Raw genomic sequence first — 23,721 nt, 5'->3', positions numbered from 1 at the left:
GATTCATGTATCTGATTTGGTGGAAATATTTCATGAGCGAACCCCATCATTTCTGCTATTGAATTTGGATGTGTCAGATCAATTTCATATTTGGATCGCATTTCACATTTGAATGTATTATTATTGGCGTGTAGATAGAAAATATCATCTGCAACGACATCATTTGGTTTTTTATCATGAAACAATCTGAACATGATATGTTTCTGTATGACGGCATTGATCTCTTCTATTTCATAAGCACCACATGGAATTTCAATTGTCAACTTTTGGGGTATCGATGAGTTGTCATTACTGATTCTAAAACTAACTAAGTTATTAGCTTCAGTTATATTATTGATTGTATTGCATCCATAGAATCCCAAAAGTCCTAATCCATAACGACTGTTCCTATCCAATTCAATTGGTGGAAAAAAATCCGCACTCAAGACACTTGTCCCGACAGCTTGTAGCTCGAACTTTCGTGACATGACTGATGAATATTTTGAAACACATTTCAATTTATTATTGTACACAGCAACAGCACATTTGAGACAATTTACACTTTTTGGAAGGTGTTGTATTGTAATAAGTATCATTTTTATTGATACCAATATTCACATCCTCTATATTACAAATACAACACATAGATTTCCGAGGTATAGGACCGTCATTAACATCCGATTCTGAATTTTGATCGTGGTGGTGGTGCTCATAACAATATCTATGTTTCATTATATCGATGTCATCTTGCAGATGCTTAGGCAACTTTTCCCAAACATATGCAATCTCATGTGCAACACATGCAAGTATCACTTCCTTAGGCATATTTGCAAGCATCACTTTATCCATTTTTTTCAAGGTACCATATTTTGAAAACATTCTAAGTGAAAACCCCATTCCCTTGATAGCCTCCCGATCCAGTTTTGGTGTTGAATCCATTTTTATTTGGAAAATTATTTAGAGAGAAACTGCAAGCACAAGTGACCACAGAGAACTGTATTAAATTTCTGTTGTCGATCATAGTTATATTTGATTTTTACATTCGAACATTTTCGAAAGAATCGAGTCAATTCCAATGGTGGGGGTAGATCTCCAAAACTATCGAAATATGTGACTTCTTTCCCACATTTTTTATATGCCACCCAATGTGTTCCTGGTCCACTTATTCCATCTAAATTAACAATAGCTGTCTCGTTTTGTTTTGGACCTGAAGATGGTAATCTATCACGCATAAAAACACCACGAAAATGTGGAATTTTCATTTTTTGTGCATAATAACTGAGATCGAGATCAGTAAGAGGCCTCTGAGGTAGGGGTTCAATTAGTTTTTTGTTTTGTTTGTGGCTTTGTATGGTTTTAAATATAGTCCTAAACCTTTACGGTATGGTTTGAGATATATTCCACTTCCGCGTTTGCCTAATGCTACAGCCTCCATGGTTTTATTGTGACGATTGGCTTCCATTAAAGCCGCTCTGCTGGCTTTTGCCGAATTCACGGCCTTGGTAATACCAGCAGCAGCTCCCGCCAAACTTCCTAGTGCGGATAGTCCAGCAAAAATTGGTATCAATGGTAAAAGTCCACCGATCTTGGGAACAGGAATTATGCGTGGTGTGCGGATTTTCTTCTTTCCACCGGCAGCTTTAAGGTATTTACGTGCCGCCTGCAATGCCACAGTGATAGCTTTTTTGCTATTATTCGTCACAAATTGATTCCCACCAGCTTTCTTCAATACATTTCGCACTTTATGGACTATCCCAGCACCAAATGCAACTTTTTTAATTTTATTTTTCTTCGTTTGTTTCCTCTTACATTTTTTCTTATTGGTACTACAACCCATGCCCATATGTCTTTTCGCTTTCATAATGTTGGTGACAAGTAATGCAGCTGCTCTTTCCCCAATACTCGCGTCCTTCGATTTAACCCTATCCCAAGCGCTGTATTCAAGTTCTTTGTCGGCTAAATGTCTTGCTGCAAGATCGGATGGATGCTTAGAATATTGAATATCGTGTTTTTTGCATTCAATATCTAATTTATTGATTCCAGGGTCGTTACGAGCTAAACGTTGTTTCAATTTTGTACCCGGTCCACAGTATTGATAACCTCCGGTAGATGTAATTCGAAAGGAAGTTTGTTTATTAAATCATTAACAAAACCACAACCTCTTTTAATTTTACGATCACTTTCAATACGTCCGTATCGTTTGATGGTACACATTGAAATGAATAAGCTAATAACATTTATATAGTCTCCAACCACGGCACGATGCGCATTGTAAAACAGAAAGAAAAGTTTGCTGTAGATAATCTAGATGAGAAATTTGGTTGTGGATTGAATGGACAAAGGGTATTCAGACATGGTCCACTACTTCCATCATCAGTTCGAGGACTCATTATAGGACCTTCAAATTGTGGAAAGACGAATGCAATGATATCACTATTAACACATCCACAAGGACTGAGATTTAGAAATGTGTATCTCTATTCGAAATCACTCAATCAACCTAAATATCAGTACTTGCGAAGTGTTTTGGAACCTATAAAAGGATTAGGTTTTTATACATTCAGCAATAATGCAGAAATAGTGGAACCCTCCGACGCTAAGCCTAATTCTGTTTTCATTTTCGATGATGTAATATGTGAAAAGCAAGATATTATTAGATCATATTTCTGTATGGGACGTCATAAGGATGTTGATTGTTTTTATCTAGCACAGACATATTCACGGGTACCCAAACAGTTAGTGCGTGACAATACCAATTTCATTATAATGTTCAAACAAGATGAGACGAATTTACATCACATTTATTCAGATCATGTTTCACCCGATGTAACATTCAAACAATTCCAATTGATGTGTGTTAAATGCTGGGAGGACCAATATGGATTTCTAGTCATTGATAAGGATAGAAAAATAGATGAAGGTAGATATCGCAAAGGATTCGATAGTTTTATATACCCATGATCTTGTTTTTGGAACTTATTCGATCACTGAATATTGTAGTGGTCACTTCACCAACGAATTAAGCTTTAATTCAAAAAAAAGGGCATTATGAATACAAAAAAAGATCCTGAAAATAAAAACAATGAAATAAATTTGAAACGTCAACTAGTAGAGACAACAGAAGCTGTCAGGCAGAAATTCAACTCTATCAAGAATGATAATATTGAAAATCGTACGACACTTGAAAGATTGTATGAGCCCATAATGAAACCATTGAATGTTTTATCATCAAACGCTACTTCTAAATCACCAGTGTTATCACCAAATCATGGAACTGTTCAATCTACTTCAAATTATCCCATGAGTACTCCAATAGGAAGAAAACAATCTTTTGGTAGTGTATCATCTGTGAATAGTGACACGAGCACACTTCAAGACGATATGAGAACAACTCTATTCGAAACACCATCATCGTCCCACATCGATTCCTCGGATCCTGACATCTCACCTGTTATGAATGAAAGTGGTGAAGATGTTTTGATGAAACATTTGAATAATATAAAATCTAGAAATCCAGCATATGATGGAACATTTGGCGTACGTATGGATCCAATTACACAAAAGCTGAAAATGGGAAGTCTAGTGGTAAATTTCAAAGATGGAAACATTTCATTTTGGGATGCTAATAAAGTGAAAAAATATGAATGCGCAGGTAGTCCAGAATTGTATGATATGATTTTTTTGAAGAATCCACAAGATGTTGATAATGAAGAAACTCGTCAAGTATATTCCAAAATATTGAAAATAACGAATGCTCCATATAAACAATATCATCTGAAGAATGGTTTTAAAAATACAAATTCTAAAAAATTTCGTGAAGTTATCAAACCTCTATTAGACTCACGACAATATCCAATAAGAAGTAGAAGTAAAATTGGTGGAGCACTCAAACGAGTGAAAATGGAGAAAATATATAATTCTAAACCTGTGAATTATGTGTACTGGAATTCACCGAAAGAGTTAGTTGCTCGCCTACGACTATTGGTAGCTTCAAAGTCAGCCGGACATACCGGACATGATAATGAAATAATTTCAATAATTGAAGAATTACGTGAAGAAGGTATAATATATTAACATATTCACATGTAATGATCACTGTCACATCATCATTCAATGCAGTAACATTATCACCTTTTCTCTTTAATCATATTGAAATAGAATGACTAATGAAATAAGTGATGTCAAACGACAAGTTGTTAATGAATTACATAAACCTGCAAGACGTAATTTTCGTAGAAGAATAACCACCATCAAAGGTTTTGCAGATCTATGGCAAATAGATTTAGCTGAACTGCAACCTTATGCAAAAAGTAATGAAGGATACCGATATATACTTGTAGTGATAGATTGTTACTCCAAATATCTGTGGACTGTAGCAGTTAAAGATAAAACAGGTAGTACAGTAACTAATGCAATGAAACATGTACTGAAAGAAGCCAAATACTCCCCCAAACACATACAAAGCGATCAAGGGAAAGAATTTTTCAATAAAAGCTTCTCATCTCTCATGCGAGAATATAATATCAATCATTATTCAACATTTAGCACAAAGAAGGCAGCTATAGCAGAAAGAGTGATTCGTACAATAAAGGCATGGCTCTACAAGGAATTTTCGATGAGAGGTCACCACAAATGGCTTGATATTCTTCCAATTATAACTAGTAGATATAATAATAAAGTTCATCGTACAATAGGTATGGCACCCATCAATGTTGATTCAACAACAAAATTAAAATTCAAGGGTATCAATGGAATTGGAGGAAGACAAAGTAAACCCAAATTCCAATTAAATGATATTGTACGTATAAGTAAATACAAACATATTTTTGAAAAGTCTTACACTGCGAATTTTACCACGGAGCTATTCAAGATTGTTAAAATTAATAAAACCATCCCAACGACTTATAATCTTGAAGATATGAATGAACAGCCGATTAGAGGATGTTTTTACGAAGAAGAGTTATTACGAACCGAGAATCCTGACGTATATCTGATTGAGAAGGTGTTGAAGAGAAGAAAAAATAAAGTATATGTAAAGTGGTTAGGCCTTCCTAGCGAACAAAATTCTTGGATTGATGAATCAAATATGGTTTAAATGTATATAATAGTGACTTTTATGAATAAAGTAATATTAAAGTTCATTATTGTTTTCATTTCAATTATAAGTATGTGAACTGAAAAATATTGCAGCGGTAAACATTGCCCCAGCCATTCGCAATGTTCTGTGTATACCAAACCAAATTAATTGTATACTCCATTCCCGCTTATATTTTTCAACTCACGATATTGAAAACACATTATCATTCCCAAAACTAATCGCCGTCACTTTGAAATGCAGTATCCAACTCTTTTTGCCAATTATCTCTCACTGATAATGCTGTCTCATAAAGCTTAGTCGACTCCTCAAGCTCAGCCTGAGCTTGCATTCTCGAACGTTGATGGAATTGCTTATCTTTACCAATTTTTGAACGGAGTTCATCAGCATCTTTAGACATTCTAGCCAATTCAACCTTCGCTAATGCAATCTTGGCATCTAATGCTTCAAGAGTTTCATTATTAGCATTAATAGCTCGCTCACTCTTTTCAAGTTCAGCAATAGTCATCTGTGCCTTTACAAGACGGCATTTTGCTTTCCTTTTCATTTCCCCAAACCGATGGAGGGGGCTGAAAGAAGATAGCGGTTCAGCTTTCAAATCACTCTTCATTTCTTTAGGAGTACCTTTTGGCTTCCTCTTCGATCTGTCACTTTTCGTTGCGGGTTTTTTCTGTCGCACAACACTTTTGGATTCTTTCTTTTCTTTAAAGTCAGTGACAATCGATGAAGATGCCTTAGTAACCTTCCTCTTGATTGTTCTAGATTTCTTATCAACACCAAGAGGAAGGGTAGATGAAGAGTGTTTGAGTGATGATAATTGCGAAACGATCGGATTTTCAATAATAATTTGCTCATTTGGTTCTGGCACATCTGCAAAGTTAACGAAGTCGTTAATATCAAAATCATTTATCGAATCTTGACTCGATAAATGTAATACTGGAATATTTTCAAAATCAGTCTGATCGATATCAACAAGTGGTGAACCATCTTCAGCAATCAATAGCGGCATAGAGCTCATGATTATTAAGGTCTGAGGAATGATATGTGATAGCAATAGAATGTGGATAGGAAAGGTGATGATGTTACTGAGACCTCACCATTTATAGAAGAAAATAAACTAGCGCATGCGCTCTTTCATCAACTGGCACATGCGCTCTCTCACTAAACTATTCACGCATGTAACAATCTTTGTCATTTAAGAGGAAAACTTTGTGTTGCATGCATGTATTTTTAAATGTTAGAAAATAATACAAATAAATTCAAAATATATATATATTTATTAATAATAGAGGACAATAACGATAATAAAAAATGAAAAATGTTAATATGTCTCTGTGGATGTGGAACGTTCTTTGACTCTATTCCTCAATAGTTGTTGCTCGTGCGTCAAACACCAACATTGAAAAAAATGGATTCTCCTATTGGGGTAGAGTTGACCAACCTTCTCACACAGATCCCAAGTACTTCTACATGCATTGCATACATGATTCCAACAATTCATGGAATATGTATCACAACGCAAACAACGTTGCAGTGGAGTTGGAACGGCAGCACAGATACCACAAATATTTCTACAGATACCTATATTGTTAAATATTATAGGTTCGGAACACTTCAGACACTGTAACTGTTGTTGACGATAATCCGATTTTGTTCGCTTCGGTGGATGAGAAGGAGGCGATAGTTGAATCCGCAACACGCAATCACTACACATACCAGTACATGGATTGATTGAATCCTTAGGTCTACTTATTTGACAAAAGTAGCACACAATAGCCCCTGCAATCATCATTGGGTAGACACACACTTTTGGTTTTTCATTCCACTCTTTTGGAAACGGCATTTTACTAATTCGATTAGAAATATAAAGAGATGACTTACAGAAACTCTGAATGCTCTCTCCTATACCTACGATCTCTATTTATACAAATCAACATCATGTGGAAGTATAGTGGGATAACTTCTCCTACTATTCCACTCTAAACGAGTCAAGTGGGAGTCGCATCACCTCCTATATAAGTTGACTTGCAAACCTAGAGTTCATTCATTCACTCTCTACAACTGTGAGCAAACAACAACAAGATGAATTCTGCAAAAATAAATGCTGCATTAAATAGAATAGCTGCTGTTGATGAAAACAATTGGATAGACGAATCAGATGATGAGGATGTCAATGTTCCGCTAGAGGAAGTAATAGTTGAAGCAGAAGATGTTGGAGTCGATGAAGATGAGATAGACGAAGTTGAAAACGAGGCCAACCAAAGCGACGAAGATGATGACGTGATGGAGTTTGAGAGGGTCATGGATGAAGAAGGAGATGATGAAGGGATAGAAGCTGACACAACTGAAGGTGATGGTGCTATGAGGATCGGTATGCGAACACTCAATGTCAGTGAGACACTGGAAGATCCCTTGGATTTGTATTGTGCATTGGATGCATACGTATTGATCAGCACAATAGATGGAGAGAACAAAAAACTATGTTGGTGCTGCTTTCGGTTTTATTCGCATAGAAACAATAATGGAGGGTGGTATGCCCATGTCAACACCCACAACACTGTCTCAATTATGGAAATGGGACAGAATTGGTGTGAAGCTTGCGAGAGGCCACTAACAAACTTCACCCGAGTATCTACATGTATTATATGTAATAATGTCCAACCTGTGGCACAATAACCGTGGACCTACTGGTCAAAAAAAAAACAACAGCCCTTTTCAGGGCTACATTATTCACACAAACAGTAGTTAGTTGTATTAGTATTCATAGATTATGTGACAAATGAATACTTTGATTAATAAAAGTCTAAGTTGGAAATTTGTTAGTCTTTGAATATCTATACATTATATGACAAATAAATTACTACTTTGACTGAAAAGTCGAAATTTGGAATTTGATAGTCATTGAATATCTATGCATATGATGAGTACTACTTTAAATGAAAGTTGAAGTTGGCATTTGTCAATCATTCATATGCATATAATGATGAATACTTTCACATACATATATTTCGTTTGAGATTATAATGTTAACATAATGTTAACAATGGTATGAATCTGTTTCTGTTTGAAAGTATAATGGTAGCTCTGAAAAGAGCTATTTTTTTTATTGTTTCAGTCTTTAATTGTAGCCCTGAAAAGGGCTGTTATTTTTTTATTAATCCATGCAATGATATGGACTAACGCTCCTCATCATCAGAAACAATAATTATGGTATCGTCATCTGAATCAGATGATATACTAATGATATCATCCTCATAGTAGTCATCTGAATCAGATGATATACTCATGATGTCGTCGTCGTCATAATCAGCTGAATCAGATGATATACTAATCACATCATCCGCATTATTATCGTCAACAGCATCTATGTCGTCCTGAATACCTTGTTCCACTCGTTCTGCGAAATCATCAGGAAGATCATAGATTCGCTGCAGAAATTGAGCGAAGGTTGTACTCAAATGATCAGACGTTGAATCTATTTCATGTACTTGGATGGGTCCTGTACTCGACATTGTGGAAGAATGATATAGAACTGGGATTGTTGCTATATTTATATTGGAAGAAATGAAATGGAGGGGGTGAAATGTAGAACAGTGTTTGAGATTCGAAAACATCAAGAATGAAACTCTGAGCGATTATTAGGAGAAATTCTAGTGATTATTATGGAAAAAAAACTAATAAGAGGGAGAGGAAGGGAGGAAGACACTGCCCCAGCCTCGCAGTGCCTCGTGTACACCAACCAAAAAGTGTGTACTCCGTGGAAGGAAAGGAAAGGAAATGATGGACGAGTAGATGATTATATGTCATCATCGGAATTGAGGACATCATCATCGATTAGGATTGGGGATGGCGGAGGACTATCCTCGATGAGGATAGGGGATGGTGGAGGACGTCTAACGTCAAGCTCGTCATCAGCATCATCACCAGAGTCGTCGTCGTCATCATCGTCGTCGTCGCTACTCATTGGGACAATGTCATCATAAGCAGGGTCCCACCATCCGTCAGGATCTGGATATTCCGAGTCATCCAAGTGTCCTTCGTCACTGCCAGTGACATGCTGAACTTGCATCCTGATGTCGTGATCCCGGTATTCGTATGGCGGACTGTGGGGTTCCGTGGTGGAAGAGACAACCTGTACCTGGCTGTTATCCCAGTAATTGAAGTTGTACCCCTGATCCGGGCAGCTATAGGGTTCGGAGGTTGAATCGGGTTCCATCTCGATGCTAGCTGATCAACTGAATGTTTCATCAGATGATTTCTACTTTTATACTTTCGAGAGGGAGTGGGAGAGGAGTGGAACATTGAGTAGGGGTAAATTGTAGTGTGACATAAGACATATTCAATGAGTAGGGGTAAATTGCAAAGTGACATAAGACATATTCAATGAAAGAGATACTTGAATGGATAAAATACAAATGAAATATACTTGTCGATTTCACTATGAAACATGTCTATTTTTTTATTTTTTAAATTTTCTTCACATGAAATTATTTACAAGTGATTAGAGAACACAAAAATTGATGTGAGGTATTTGTCTAGAAGAACTTGGAATTGAAATAAAAAAATAATAATGATAATAAGAGGAAGTGAAGAAAAATGCTCCAACCATCGCATTGTTCAATGTGTACCAAACCAAAAAACAGTGTACACCCTTTATTTCACTTCCTTTTCCTTTATTCAATATAAACTTAACAAATATAAACTTAAAACTACCATAATTAAATACTCCTAACTAACCTAAAACTAATCTTACATTTACACTTCATCTACAAAAAGAGTGTCCATAACTGTCACTACTTTTTTGTACAGCTCTATCGAAGAGGTCTTTGCTTTACACCTTTCCTGCAGAGATGCATAATTCCGATCTATTTCGGCCATTTCCTTTTGGAGTTCCCTCCGTCGGTTATCCATTTCAGCCATTTGTCGCTTCATGGTAACCAACTCGGCCTCGCTAGATCGGGCAGCTCGTTCTGCTTTCTTGCATCTCTGCAGAAAAACACTCATCTTTTCACTAACCTCTCCGATAGGCTGTGGCACCAACACCTCAGGATCCGCCGGTGTCGCTGGCAGCGGTGGTAGTCGCGTCACCAACGGCGACAATATCACCAACTCCGGAGAAGGACTCCTCGGAATTTCCACTGCTGCTGGTGCTGCTGCTGGTGTGGAGGCCCTCTTACGAGAGGTCGAAAAACTACCTGCATAAGGATTAGTCCTATTGCAAGTAGCTCGGTACTTTGAAATAGGACCAACCTTTGCTGCAGGTCGTTGGCAAACCTTCTTCACAGCCCTGACTTCCTCCTCCTCCTCGAATAAGTCAGGGCTAGAAGATCTGCACCTAACTCGCGAACGCGAAGTGGTTGGCTGGTCAACCGTCACCGCTCTCGAAGATGCTGCCTCCTCCTGGTCAGCGGACACCGGCAGAATAGACGCCACAGCATTATTCACCTCCTGTGTATTGGTTGCCATTCTGAAAAAGAAGAAATAATACAAAGTTAGTTGATATAAAAAATAACATTCCTAATTTACTTACTCAAATATCAAGTTGGTCGTTGGAACGTACTGCCTTGTTGTGGAGTGGACTGCTCTCGATGAGATGACTTCTCGAACTGAATGTTGTGGAGTGCTCTCCGGAGGGTATCGACTTCGATGCGTGAGCGGTGGGAAAATGGTGGGAGCGCACATGCGCGATGAGGGTAGGGGTGTACATGCGCAAATGTTGGGAGTCGGGGGGGCGGGGCTTCGGGGAGGGGAGGGGCGGGGCTTCGGAAAGGGGGCGGGGCTTCGGAAAGGGGCGGGGTATCCGAAAAGTTGGTGGCGACGGGGGGGGGGGGGGGGGGGGGGGGGGGGGGGGCGTGGCCCTAACGGGCCCCGCCCACTGCCTGGGCTCCGCCCAGGTGGGTGGGGCCTCCGGCCCCAGGTAGGCGGGACATCTGGAGAGACATCTACGCCCTCTTCGCGCGCGCGTTCGTAACATAATATGCAACCGAACACCTAACCTAACGTATTAACGTATTAACGTAACCTAACCTAGTACGCTAACCTACCGCTATGCAACCGAACACCTAACCTATCGTATGTATTAACGTAACCTAACCTAGTACGCTAACCTACCGCTATGCAACCGAACACCTAACCTAACCTAACCTAACCTAACCTAACCTAACCTAACCTAACCTAACCTACAGTAACTATTAACCTAACCTAACGAGGGAATACTAACCTAACACCTAACCTAACGTAAGTATGCAGCTAACCTAACGTAGCTATTAACCTAACCTAACGAGGGAATACATTCACCATGTTGGTTCCATTAATACATCATCAGTTGGTTTTGGTTTTGGTTGTATTATTCTATGATTTGGATTAATGTTCAGTCCTGGATATCCCAGTCCACCTGATGATGATGGCCTGACTTTATAGTTTCTCTCCAAAACTTCTTTATGGTTTTTCTCCAATACTTCAACTCTCTGTTCCAGTACATCATACTTTTTCATTGTAGTCCCTGTTATGTTTGACATAGCATCAAATTTTTTATTTGTAGACGCTGTTATGTCAGACATTTTTATGTCTACATCACTTGTAAGTTTGTCAAATTTACGAGTGAAAGTTATCCGAGCCTCTGCAATTTTATCGTTAAATGCTTGCCGGGCGTCCCGAGCAATATTGCCTATTGTGGATTGTATTGCAGCTTGTAGGGCTAGAAGTATAACTTCCTTTGCTCCATTAATTTCCCCCTCAAGATATGATACAGTTACACAATCACTCTTGTCAATTGGTTCACTTGTATTTTTCAATATTTTCCTTTGCATGTCATAATGACCATCTTTTGTTAATTTAAAACCATTCCCAGGAGGACCTCGAATGACATTACCACCCCATTTTCTTTTTCTACCAAACTTATCGATTGTTTTAGACATTGTGCACTCTACGATGATTCTCTTCAAACTGATATTTCTGTCATTTACATTATACTATATATTGCAGTAATTGATTAGGGAAATAGAAATAATACAAATAAAATTTTAATCATTTTATATTCATTACAGTAATACATATACATACATACATAATACATTAATATCACATTACTTCTATCATATATTATTAATTATAAATGGCTACATAAATATCAATATTGAATTTTCCGGTTTTGAAGATATTGAATGATATTTCAATCATTGATCTCGGCAGATAATAAATTAATCAATTGATCCAATGGAGTCTCCTGAGATTGTGATTGTTGAATAATATTACTTATCCAACGAATGTTCTCATTTGGATCGTTTTCATAAAATTCAATATCATTATGACCCCAAGGAAGAGTGTGGGTAGTATTCGGAATGATAAATCGTTTATCATCGTGATATGATAATGCAACTTTATTTTTTAATTCAGTATACATATCATGTAACACGCTTCTAAATGAATTCATCTTTCTGAATATCATACCACCTTGTTCGACGATTTTTTGATAATCTTCGCATGTCAATTCATTCTTTATTACAGATCGTTTAACCCCTTTGGCTTTCTTAAATTCACCATCAACAGATTTCACATAATATGCTTTAGCACCTGTACCATAAAAACTCATGATTGGATCATTTGGAAATTCATCTTTGAAGTTACCCAAGACTGAACTTGTTACTGGAATATTGAATTGGTTAACTATACTGTAATTGGATGTATCAAATCTACTTATGTTAGTTTTTATGAATTCATAAAAATTTTCTGTGTTTACTTTAAGAATGAGCGAGTCGGTATCTGTGTAAAGTAAAGAGACATTTTCATCAAAGTGTTGTTTGATGCATCCATAGAAAAAGTCATACATGACTGTTTTAGATAATTCTAATATGGAAAATCCCAAATATAATGGTTTATCGTAATGAACCTTCACTCTACCCAATTGAATGGCAACGAAATTATCAGTGAAAATTGAACAATTTTTGAAATTTGGTTTGGCTATGAGAGTGCTGGCACCTATATTTTTCTTTATATTTTCCCAATGTGTAACGAGTCTAACATCAATTCGATTATCTACATTCTCCATTGTCTTTCCATACACCGCATTATTCATTAGTTTATAGAAATCTTTAACAGATTTGTTGTTAGACCTATTACGCATTTCAGTATTAAGATCTATATAGGGTTTCATCCAGCATGATTGTTTGAATTTCAATACTCTATGTGTATTCATTACAATCAATCCATTTTTGACAGCTTGCTGTAGATTCCTATAATGAACAATATATTTTCTTTTATCATTCAAATTTGGAATTAATTTGGGAATTTTCGATTGTGTACGAGGTGGTATTATTTTTTCGACTAAAAATGGAAGGTCAGAATGTTTATCATGCAACTCTTGTGGATAATGAATGTCCACTTCAAATACATACCCATACGGACTATCAGTACTCACATCCATCACATCGAGATTAAGAATTTCATTTGGTGTCAACCATGTAAATTCACTTGTTGGTAGAGGTTGTGACATACTGTGACCGTATAGATTTGTTGCATCTAAATATGTAATGAATGTGGAAGGTTCGTTGGGATTATAATTGGGTAAAAATCTATTATTTGCTATATGTTTCCTCTCGCTACATTGACTAATTCCACCTCGTATACCTTTTTGAAAAAAGTGAATCATATCAATGTCAGTTAGTAATTCCAATTCAACATTAGTGAACTTCAACATGGCATCCCATGATAATCCAGGTGCAGTGTAATATTGTGCCGGATCTAAGTTATATATCTCTAAACTTGTGGTGCGGAAGTTTTCAAAAATATCACATAGTAGCAATACATCCGACTTCAAATACAAATCAGAGTATTCCCCCAAATTCTGACACTCGAATAAATTCCAAACTTTTCTAGCCCTATCATAATCAGTTTCCGATATATGTTCACAATTGAGTGTGTCATAAAACTGATTTTTTGTCGGAAGTAATGGATAATTCAATTTGTCAATGTCATCAACAAAACTATATGGAAATACACCTTTCTGTCTCATCAAATTGAATTTCTCAATTTGTGGGAAATGTTTGTGCATCTCCAAACATTGATCGGAGGTCAAGTTTGCACCCAACTTCTCCAACGAATTAGTCATAAATTTATAACTATCGATAAATCTCATTTTGAGATAATTCTTCCTAACCACACCATCTTTATCGGTATAGCTGTGTGTAAAGAGATGCTTCGTGAAAGATATATATTTCTCTTTAGTTTGCGGGATAACATCAACTTTCTCTTTATTCCTATACAATTCTTTTATGAATAAATGACAATCATAACCACTTAAATTATGAAAAATGATAGGTATGAAGTTTGGTATTTTGAAATTTAAATTACATTTCGAGTGAGCGGCATGTGATCTTTTCTTTCCTGTGACATGACAATGATCTCTTACTTTGACGTCACCATCAGTAAATGCTTTATTACATATACCACAAGTTCTGGCTGCAACAAACTGTTCTTCTTCTTCGACAGTTTGTGTATCCATTGGTTTAGGGTTTCTGAGATGATTTTCATGTATCTCTTTCAAATCATCTTCAATGCTACTCACAAATTTCTGAGCTGCATCTACACCCCTATATGTAACAAATTTTGTCAAATCATCATTATATGAACACTTTATCAAATAAGCAAATGAATATGGGGCATGTTTGAATGTTTTAATCGTGTATGAACTTCCAGGATTTGGCTCATTCACATGAATCGGTTTAAGCACTGATTCAAAATCAGCATACACTACAAATGGCACCCTCATTTGCCTCTCAAAGTTTTCAAACATTAGTTTATTTTCCGCAACCATTCTACCATATTTATTGATCTTTAAATTAGTAGTTGGTGTTGTGGTACTAATGTGATTACAATCATACATATTATGACGTAAAAGCAATCTCTCATCAGAAAAATATATCAAACATCCGTCACAAAAATATTTTTTCTGTCTATGAGCTGATAGTTGATTAGAAACTAATCTTGAAAGATCTTTGATCCAACAATAGTGACCATTACCGGAGTCATCAGTTATAAACAACAAATTGACATGTCTCCGGAGTCTTCTCTGTGAGTATCGCAATGGACCAATCACTTCATACTTCATTTTACCCTTCTCAAATGTACTCTCTAAACCGTAAACATTAATTGAAATATCATTCCTATCTTCGAATATTTCGATACTCTTATTATTAACTTTAACCGGAAAATCCATACCTGTGACATCTAAAACAGTGGAAAAATGTGGATATGACGTAAGTTCGGACACTCGACTATCTGCAGGATATAATGCTGATGTTATAGCCCAAGCAAAACAATATTGATCTTCATTACGAACATTCACAACAGCTTTCTTCCATTGAATACATTGAGGCAGCTTCACATATGAACGTCCTTCCAGTGGACTGTATTTATTAATGTTGACCTCGAGAAACAATATTTTTTCACAAGTCCAACCTGAATTATAAAAAAAAAAAAATATTACTATTCAATCTTATTGAAATTTTTAAAAAATAAATACCTGAGTCACGATCCTGGAACTCAGTCGTTTGTGCCACAATTACATCACGGAATCCATCAAAAACAGCATTCAAATCTGAAGATTGGTCCACTATTTTATTTTGGGAATTAAATGACTTCGTGTCCCTCGAATCATCAGTCTGAAGAATATAATTCCCAAAAACTTCCATATTCACCTTGATGCTTTTATGGATCCTGATGGCTGATTCCAGTAATTCAATGACCTTCTGCCTAATCTTATTGAAAAATGACATGTAGTCACTGGTTACAATCGAACTCTCCACCCTGTATGTAGCAATGCGGCAATTGAATGCATTCGTTATAATTTGAACACCGTCAGACAATTGAACACATGCATTATTTTTATGACTCATGGTTCTTCGGTGAGAATTCACTTGGCTCATAGGAATTGTCACATTACAACAATTGCACGTATACATAGGTGTTGCATTATCCACTCTCACCCGTTTCACTGCAGGCCCTCCTTGGCAACTCTGGAGCTGATGCCGACGAAGATTATCACTACGAGTGAAAGATTTACCACAGTCACAGGAATACATTTTATATAATAGTTCTCACTAACTCACTTGATGTAAACTGACATAGCCAACACTCGTACGCTTCTTAAATACACTCTGATAGGACCCGTCAAGACGTCATAGCCAACCCCACTTCTCAACTACATGCGCCAAGATTACCTCCCAACTGAATGCGATAACAGATGTCGATATACGAGCAAGCAGTGGTCGTTGCGGTCTCGGAGAGGGTAGACGCTAGGCAAACAGTCCTCGGCTGCCGTTGTGTCACCATCGATAGCGGGGCTAGAGCGAACCTTCATCGCTTCAGGAGAGGTGAGGGCAGACCGATGAATACGCATTACTCTGCCACACGTCGTGGAGTGAACATGTCGCTCTCTAGCCGTTGAACGGTTATTGCTGTGACTCCACTACTAACTTGGTGCCCTAACACCGATGGAGCATTTATTACTTGGAGGATCTTCGAAGTATGCAGACGTATGTTTGTACATAGACAAACAAGCACATGATGAAACCCTGTACCGTGCATTCTCCTACACACACACATAAACACACAAAATCTCATATGAAAAAAAAAATCTGAACAATCCATGCACCAGACACTTCAAGGTCACAATGCCTTGACTTCACTGCACAACAAAAAAACTTCACCAAACAACAACCAATAAAAAAAGCAATTAATACGTCATAGTGGTGGGGGGAGGCCGAGAATCAGCTGTAAACAACTACTTGTACTATTTATCACAACATTCAAGTGTACAAATACTCAGGTAAAAATGGAAATATTAGACATTGACATGATCTCTTCTACAAGATATGATTGTCTGTATTGAATCGTAATGAATATCTAAAACCTAACTACCAGTTTTAATAAAATTGCTCCACATAATATAAGTAGATACTATTAGCCCAATCGTTGTTCCGAAATATCCAATTGATTTCTGATTTCCAAACACTAAGAAGTTTGACTGACCCAGCAGAAAACGGTAATCCATATTATTATGTATACAATGAAACAGGAATTTTGTATGAAATGTTACTCTTTGTCTGTCTGAAGAACTCACATCAAAGTACTGTTCGGTAAAGTACTGTTGTTGATAATACCTCTATTAGGATGAATACCAACTGAAATTGAAAAACTTAAAACATTCCCTGTGAACCTATTTAACAATCATTTATGGAAATCCAGAACAAAAAACCATACTCCAATCTGAAACGCAAATTTGAATTGAAAAGAGTTACACAGTAGACATTTCTGAAGTTTCTGTAAATGAATTCCAACATTCTGTTAGCCCATATCTCTCATTCTTTCGCAACGATTTAGCGCTATTTTTATTCATATAGTTATGGACGAAATGTTAATTTTTTTCCACTGTTAGATACAGAATTGCAGTGTTGCATATTGAAATACAAATACAAAATATGAAAGGTTCGTTACTTTCAACTTGAACTTCACCCAAAATTTCTTGTATCTCTGAAAAATTAATGTTTTCATCGACTTTTCTGAATGCAAAATATTTTTTTATTAAATTTCCTACAATATCTACTTATTTATTCATCATCCATATCAACGATTGTGTGTGTGTGTGTTTTCTAAATAATTATGTTCATTCGATTACATATGAGACGTTGTTAACCTATTTATCATATGGTGAAATACAGAAATAATCAAAAGATGAACCAAATATATATAGAAACTAATATGAAGATGGAATTAAAATAAGCAACTTCAGAGTTCAATTACTGTACGAATGATATTAGCTCGCACAAGTTTCGACTTCTGAGGGTTGCCGTTCGTAGGGGTGCGACAGCTGATTAACGGAAAAACAGATATTCAACAGATTTTCAACAGATGATACCGACACATACTTGAACTTTCTCTCATCACATATAAAGCTTACTTTCTAACTGAAAGGAAAATAACTGCAGACCTCTGATAGTTCATTTCATATACTTTTTTCATTTTCAACGAGCAGAGTCCTGCATCCAATCTTAACGTCTCTACAGATCGAATTAACATCAGGGGTATTTTCAAATGATTTCAAATGAACAAAAATGCAACAATAAAATAAAAGTGAAATATGAATTTTCAATTATATCTCTGGAGTATTATTCTGACAATGAAAATGCTTTTGCTTAGAATCAGGTGAACCTCAAGGCTCCAGTTTTGAACCTTCACTCGACCTCTGACTGGATCATCTTATCTATTGTAGGTACGTAGATTATTTGAAAATATCTGAAGAATATCCAGTCTGAATGACTGAAACTTCAAAATGATTTTGCTTGGACCAGAAAATACTTTAACAATCGAACGGCAAAGTTGTCTTTGCATGTGCGTCAATTTCCTCATTCAGAATTCAATACTGGAGGAAATTTTTGAAATGGATGAGCTCGACATTCAAATTATTTCGAAACATCATAGTCATATAAAATTGATGTATTCAAGGGTCCTACCAAACTACTAGCCTTTCTCTGGAAATTAATTATTAGTTATGCATGTTCTGCTCCTGTTCGTAGTGATATGGAATCCTCCCAAATTTGATAAAATGTTTATAGTACAAGGGACCTGAAGGCAATCCAATATGGTTGCCGATAAACTTGAATATTCAAAAATTTGTAGGTATGCTGTTTTGATCAAGCTTTTAATAGCCTTTCATATGGAATATTAGAATCAATCTTATCTACTTTCAAATTAGATACGAAAAAATTAATTAACTATAATAATAATAATGATAATAACAATCTTTATTTTCAAAGAAAAAATGTACAAATATAACAATAACAAGTTGCTAGATTGGATTTACATATCGTAAGTTGAATAACATTATTCAATACTCTACAAAAATTTGCATTTTGAGATAAACAAATGAACCACTAAAGCTAAGAAGCCAGGGCGTGGTTATGGTACGTTTTATTTTCAACACAATTCAGTGTAATTGTTTGAAAATAATATCTACACTCAAACAAACCACAGAATTATAATAATGATATTATGTACTACTTGAACAAAATAATGGAATGATAATAACATACAGTGACTAATTTGTTAAAAGTTGTACACCAATGTGTTTGTGCACTTTTTTTTGTGACAATGTCATTAGTGTATAGTTTTCCTATCTTTTAATGAATATTACCGCAGGGAATTCTGTTCGGGTCTATCAGATTATGTACTTTTTTCCTCTCTGTTTCGAGAAGGCACTGCTTTGTTTTTTTTTGAATAAAAGAATTGATATTGATTCTTTGACATTCCTACTCTTTAAGCTGTGGTATCCATGCAGTAGTTTTGAGATGAATAAAAACTCAAAGTCGTCTCCACAATTTATTATCACCCTCAGATGTTAGAACGGTGAAACCATAAATCACTACATGTTTCGAACCTATATAGGTTCATCATCAACTGATTATTTAAAATTCTACAATAAAAGAAGAACAACATAACAATAGTTAATACAATGAAGTATAAAATACCTATATGGAAAAGAAAATATTTTATAACGGGGAACAGAAAATTGTCATATGTTACCAATTAATAAATGGTCACAATGATATAATGTTGATAATAATAAAGAAATATTTTTTTTGTCGGAAGTTAATGACATCATATCTATAAATATATAATAAATATATATATAAAGGGATAAAATCGAAATGACATGGAAAAATGACAAGAGATTTACAAACACAGAATACAACAGAAGAAGGACCACCACATACATATCGACTCGTGTTCCGAGCAAACAGATCCCATACCATCCATACATGCCATCTTGTTACAATAATTTGTGAAAATAATCCTATGACTTGAATTGTGTTAAATTTAGTTAAAATTAAAAGAATTGAATTGCCATACCTTAAATCACTTTCACTGCTGCTGATGTATTTTTTTATACTATATTCGTGATCTTATGAGTTGTTACCTGTTCCAGGTCTTGACAAATATTTCTTTTTGTTTTATTTCTTAAACTGTTGAATAACTGAGCATGGTATTTTGCCATTATATGAATGAATATCCAATAAATCGTAATAAATATGCAAATAGATCGTGTCTTCCAGTTTATTCCTCAAAGAATAAACAAATGAAACAAGTCGAGATCACTGTTTCGAATTCTAGTGACCTATTTCTCTACAAAACAAAGTTTGCAATTCTTCGATGATTTGCGTTTTCTAATTTCAGTACTAATATTGAGTTTATGAATGGTATGCCTCCATAAATATTTCCTTTCACATTTCTGCTCGTTCCGATCATCTTCTGCAATTGCTTCAAATCAAAACAACCACAAACGTTTCCATCTGGACGAAAGAGATTTTCCGCTTGAACTCTTGAAAGCCATGACACATATCCCAACTTTGTCAACTTCCCTTCCTGTCATTATTCAACATACTTTTTGCAAGTCACACTTCGACAAATAAATCATCAAGATAGAGTGTGGCGGCACAGACGTGTGTGACCATTAACCTATATAGAAAATATATATAGTCAATTCGGTTGCAGGCACAGATGTAATATTTACGAGTATAATTTCCTTTACGGATGGTACACAATATTATGTTCCCGAAACCACGTACTACTCCATGATACATGATAGTTTACTAAAAATCGAACGAGAAATTTTGCTCTACCCCAGCTTCGGTGTGTGAAATATGATCATGATTGGGACGGTTCACGGAATTTGGTAGATATTATTAAAGGATTAAAGCACAGTTTGCTGCGAAATTTTTCAAAAAAAAACTACAGAGCTGGTTACTCAGGTTACTCAGGGAGATATATATCTACCTCCATTCAGGGAGGAACAAAATAGTTTCACAAAAGATTACCAATCGAAATATAGGTTATGTGAATTATGAAGATGTGACAATTGTAAATGGAGATTTAGGAGCAATATGCTGATTGGATTGAAGGGAAAAGGGTGATAAAGAAATTCAGATGATGTCCACTTACTGTCAAAAAATGAATGAAGGGCACGTAAAAAGAATGAAGAGAGTATGAAAGATATAGATAGGGATGCAGTGACATGAGAGACATAAATGGAGTGGAATCCGCCAGAGAAAAAGAAGAGTATCAAGAGATGGACTGAAGATAAATGACAAAGGAAATGGGATGCGACTGGATTACTGAACTGATTATAATGTGGAACCATCCATATGACCGTGAGCTGAAGAAACTTCTTCTATCTATCAAGATTCGAATTCGGGCCGAAAATGCTCTACTCCTCCATAAAGGAGAAACCCGGACCCACAAAGGATGTCATGGATATATGTCTGGTAGGTGAAAGGGTTGAAAAAAATATGTAAAAAAAACAAAAGGGAAAGACAGATTGGTATATGCAAAATGAGAAGAGAGACTGATTTGGATGACGAATCGGTCACTTTCATCAATGATTTTCGTAGCTAAGTAGATCAATTGATTGTGTATTTTTGAAATTGCGTAAATATAATCGAATATGTTTGTGTCTATTCATCGGTGACCACATATGGAATATTATCCAAGTACATTATTGAATGAAACTCTTTTTCTGCTAAGTTAACCCTTTGTTAGCTGAAAGGGGTGATAAAAAGAAGAAGTTGGGGTTGAGAGAGTTTGTGTCTATGGCCTTCTGACCATGCAGGCACCTAATGATGGTTTCATTATAGAGAGCATTAGGATGGGCAACAATTCTGAGGAAATGATTTCAAAAATCTGCCATAATTCCCTGCAGCTAGAGATATATTTCTTGGAATCGATATATGTTATTAAATTTTTCTGCGAAGTTAGCTACTTTTGCAAATTATGCCGAAAGCAGGGATGAGGTATCCCAAAATTTAATTATAACCAACCCAAATTCATCTTTTTCAATAGTATCAACAAAAAAATCTAACACAATTGATTTTCGTTAGATACTGTTTTGAAGTATACAACATTTGAGAGTATAAAATCGATAGATTTTTTCATTAGTATTTCAAGTGTTTGTGTGGTATCCCTGGTTGGGGCGCAATGAGTTTAGTATTTTCAAACAAAATCCTGTGGTTTCCTTCACTGAGTTCGTGTTCCGCCATAGCCAGCTTGTTCTTTCCTTGTTCCAATGGATCTTATGGTGGTTCCGATGTATACCTTTCCACAAGTGCATGGTTTGCGATATAACCCTGCTGCTGATAGTGGGCATCTCTTGTCTTCAACCGGTCTGATACTTTGTTGTGTCTTCTTGGTGGGTTTGAAAACCGTTTTATCTACCATATACTCACAGTATATGGTAGATAAAACGCACGTGCAACTGTCCGAGCCTCTTCCCCGTTTTGAGCCATGAAACTCTTCAGTTTCATGGCCTTGTTGATCTCGGGTACACTATATGCATTCGATATCAAGGTCACGTGAAGATGTTCCAGTTCTTCCTCGACATGCTATGGTTTACATATTATTCGTGCGCGTTCAGCAAGAGTAGAGATGAAGCTTCATTTTGCCTAGATTAGATTATTTACATACCTATTCACACTAGGCCAAATAAACCCATCTTCTTAACGAAGCCGATTAGTTTGTATGATGAGTGATCTTTCAGGTCAGATGGTAAGAGTACGGCTCTGCCGAACTCTAAAGACCTGATTCGGTCCCCAGCGGGGCAGGCATGAAGTAGTCGGATAGTCAAGTAACAAGATTCTCACCTTGATAACTACGACAACCTTCCCATATGACGGCTTTTGCACGTCAGCTACACCTGACGATGCCTAAGATTCAGCCGTGTAGGGCTTTCTCTGGTTTTGATGAATCGTCACTTGAGCGCAAACGTTTGCTAACCACTTGAGACAGATTCTGCGTACGCCGCTCAAGAATTTGGTGCAAGACGTTTTAAGGTACCCCGCTCTTGAGGAGTACCTTTTCTGGCTGCACCACCAAACCTTTTTATGGTTCAGTTGTTGGATCAGGAGTTGGGGAGTTGAGTTCTCACTCCTGAACTAAATTTACTGGACATTTTTTTGACTAGGACAGTGGTTTGATAGTGCTTGCACGGATAGATAGATATCAGTACACGGATAGATACCAGCACACACTATTAATCCACCATCTAGTGAAAAAAAATCATTTCTACTGTATTTACATGAATTCGAAGAATATGTGGATCTCGAGGAACATCCTGGACTGGAACTGGAACATCTTCGATTGACCTTGAGATCAACTGGAGTGTACCCGAGATTAACAAGGTTATGAAACTGAAGAGGTAACCTACAATATTGAAACATTGAAACGGTTTTCAATCCCGCCAAGAAGAAATTCCAAAATTTGCCGGACTTCAAACCCGAAAAAGAGCGATACTTAGTGAAAACCTTGGTCGCGATAGCCTTAATCATTTTGTCAAGTTTGGTTATGTTTGGTATGGTCAATGAGCACAAAGCATTGATGTTACTTCAATCTTAACCTCTATGTTTATAGTAAACGTTTGGTGCATGGACTATACAATGGATATCTTATTGGTCTACTCATTTATATTAACTCAGAATGCAGAATGAACAATGCTGATGTGGAAAGAAAATGATGATGCTTCTCATATTTCACACTTTTAAGCAAAATCTTAATGATGAAAATGCTCACAGATAGATCGGAATCAGACGCTTTCTTGATGTGAT

At 36.3% G+C, this 23,721-nt stretch overlaps 2 protein-coding genes across 5 annotated transcripts in view; both read right to left on the bottom strand.

Moving 5' to 3' along the window:
- LOC111516172 (irregular chiasm C-roughest protein) overlaps window positions 1-23,721 on the bottom strand; it is a 232,808-nt gene that overhangs the window by 189,892 nt on the left and 19,195 nt on the right. The window lies entirely within an intron of this gene.
- LOC141481052 (uncharacterized) lies at window positions 9,643-15,568 on the bottom strand. The gene is made up of 2 exons (XM_074172022.1): window positions 10,605-15,568; window positions 9,643-10,541 (listed from the first exon to the last, which is right to left on the bottom strand). The coding sequence occupies exons 1-2, from the start codon at window positions 10,754-10,756 to the stop codon at window positions 9,830-9,832; spliced, it is 864 nt and encodes a 287-aa protein (XP_074028123.1). The 5' UTR covers window positions 10,757-15,568; the 3' UTR covers window positions 9,643-9,829.

Source organism: Leptinotarsa decemlineata, unplaced genomic scaffold, assembly GCF_025532065.1.
Source record: "Leptinotarsa decemlineata unplaced genomic scaffold, Ldec_3_MD MMD2_tig00000035_RagTag_RagTag, whole genome shotgun sequence".
NCBI lineage: Eukaryota > Metazoa > Arthropoda > Insecta > Coleoptera > Chrysomelidae > Leptinotarsa > Leptinotarsa decemlineata.
This window is presented reverse-complemented; position numbering and strand designations above follow the sequence as displayed.

Coding starts and splice junctions, on each gene's coding strand:
- LOC141481052 (XM_074172022.1), bottom strand. CDS start 10,756: ATGTGCGCTCCCACCATTTTCCCACCGCTCACGCATCGAAGTCGATAC. Junction 10,542..10,604: donor ACGACCAACTTGATATTTGA/GTAAGTAAATTA, acceptor CTTCTTTTTCAG/AATGGCAACCAATACACAGG.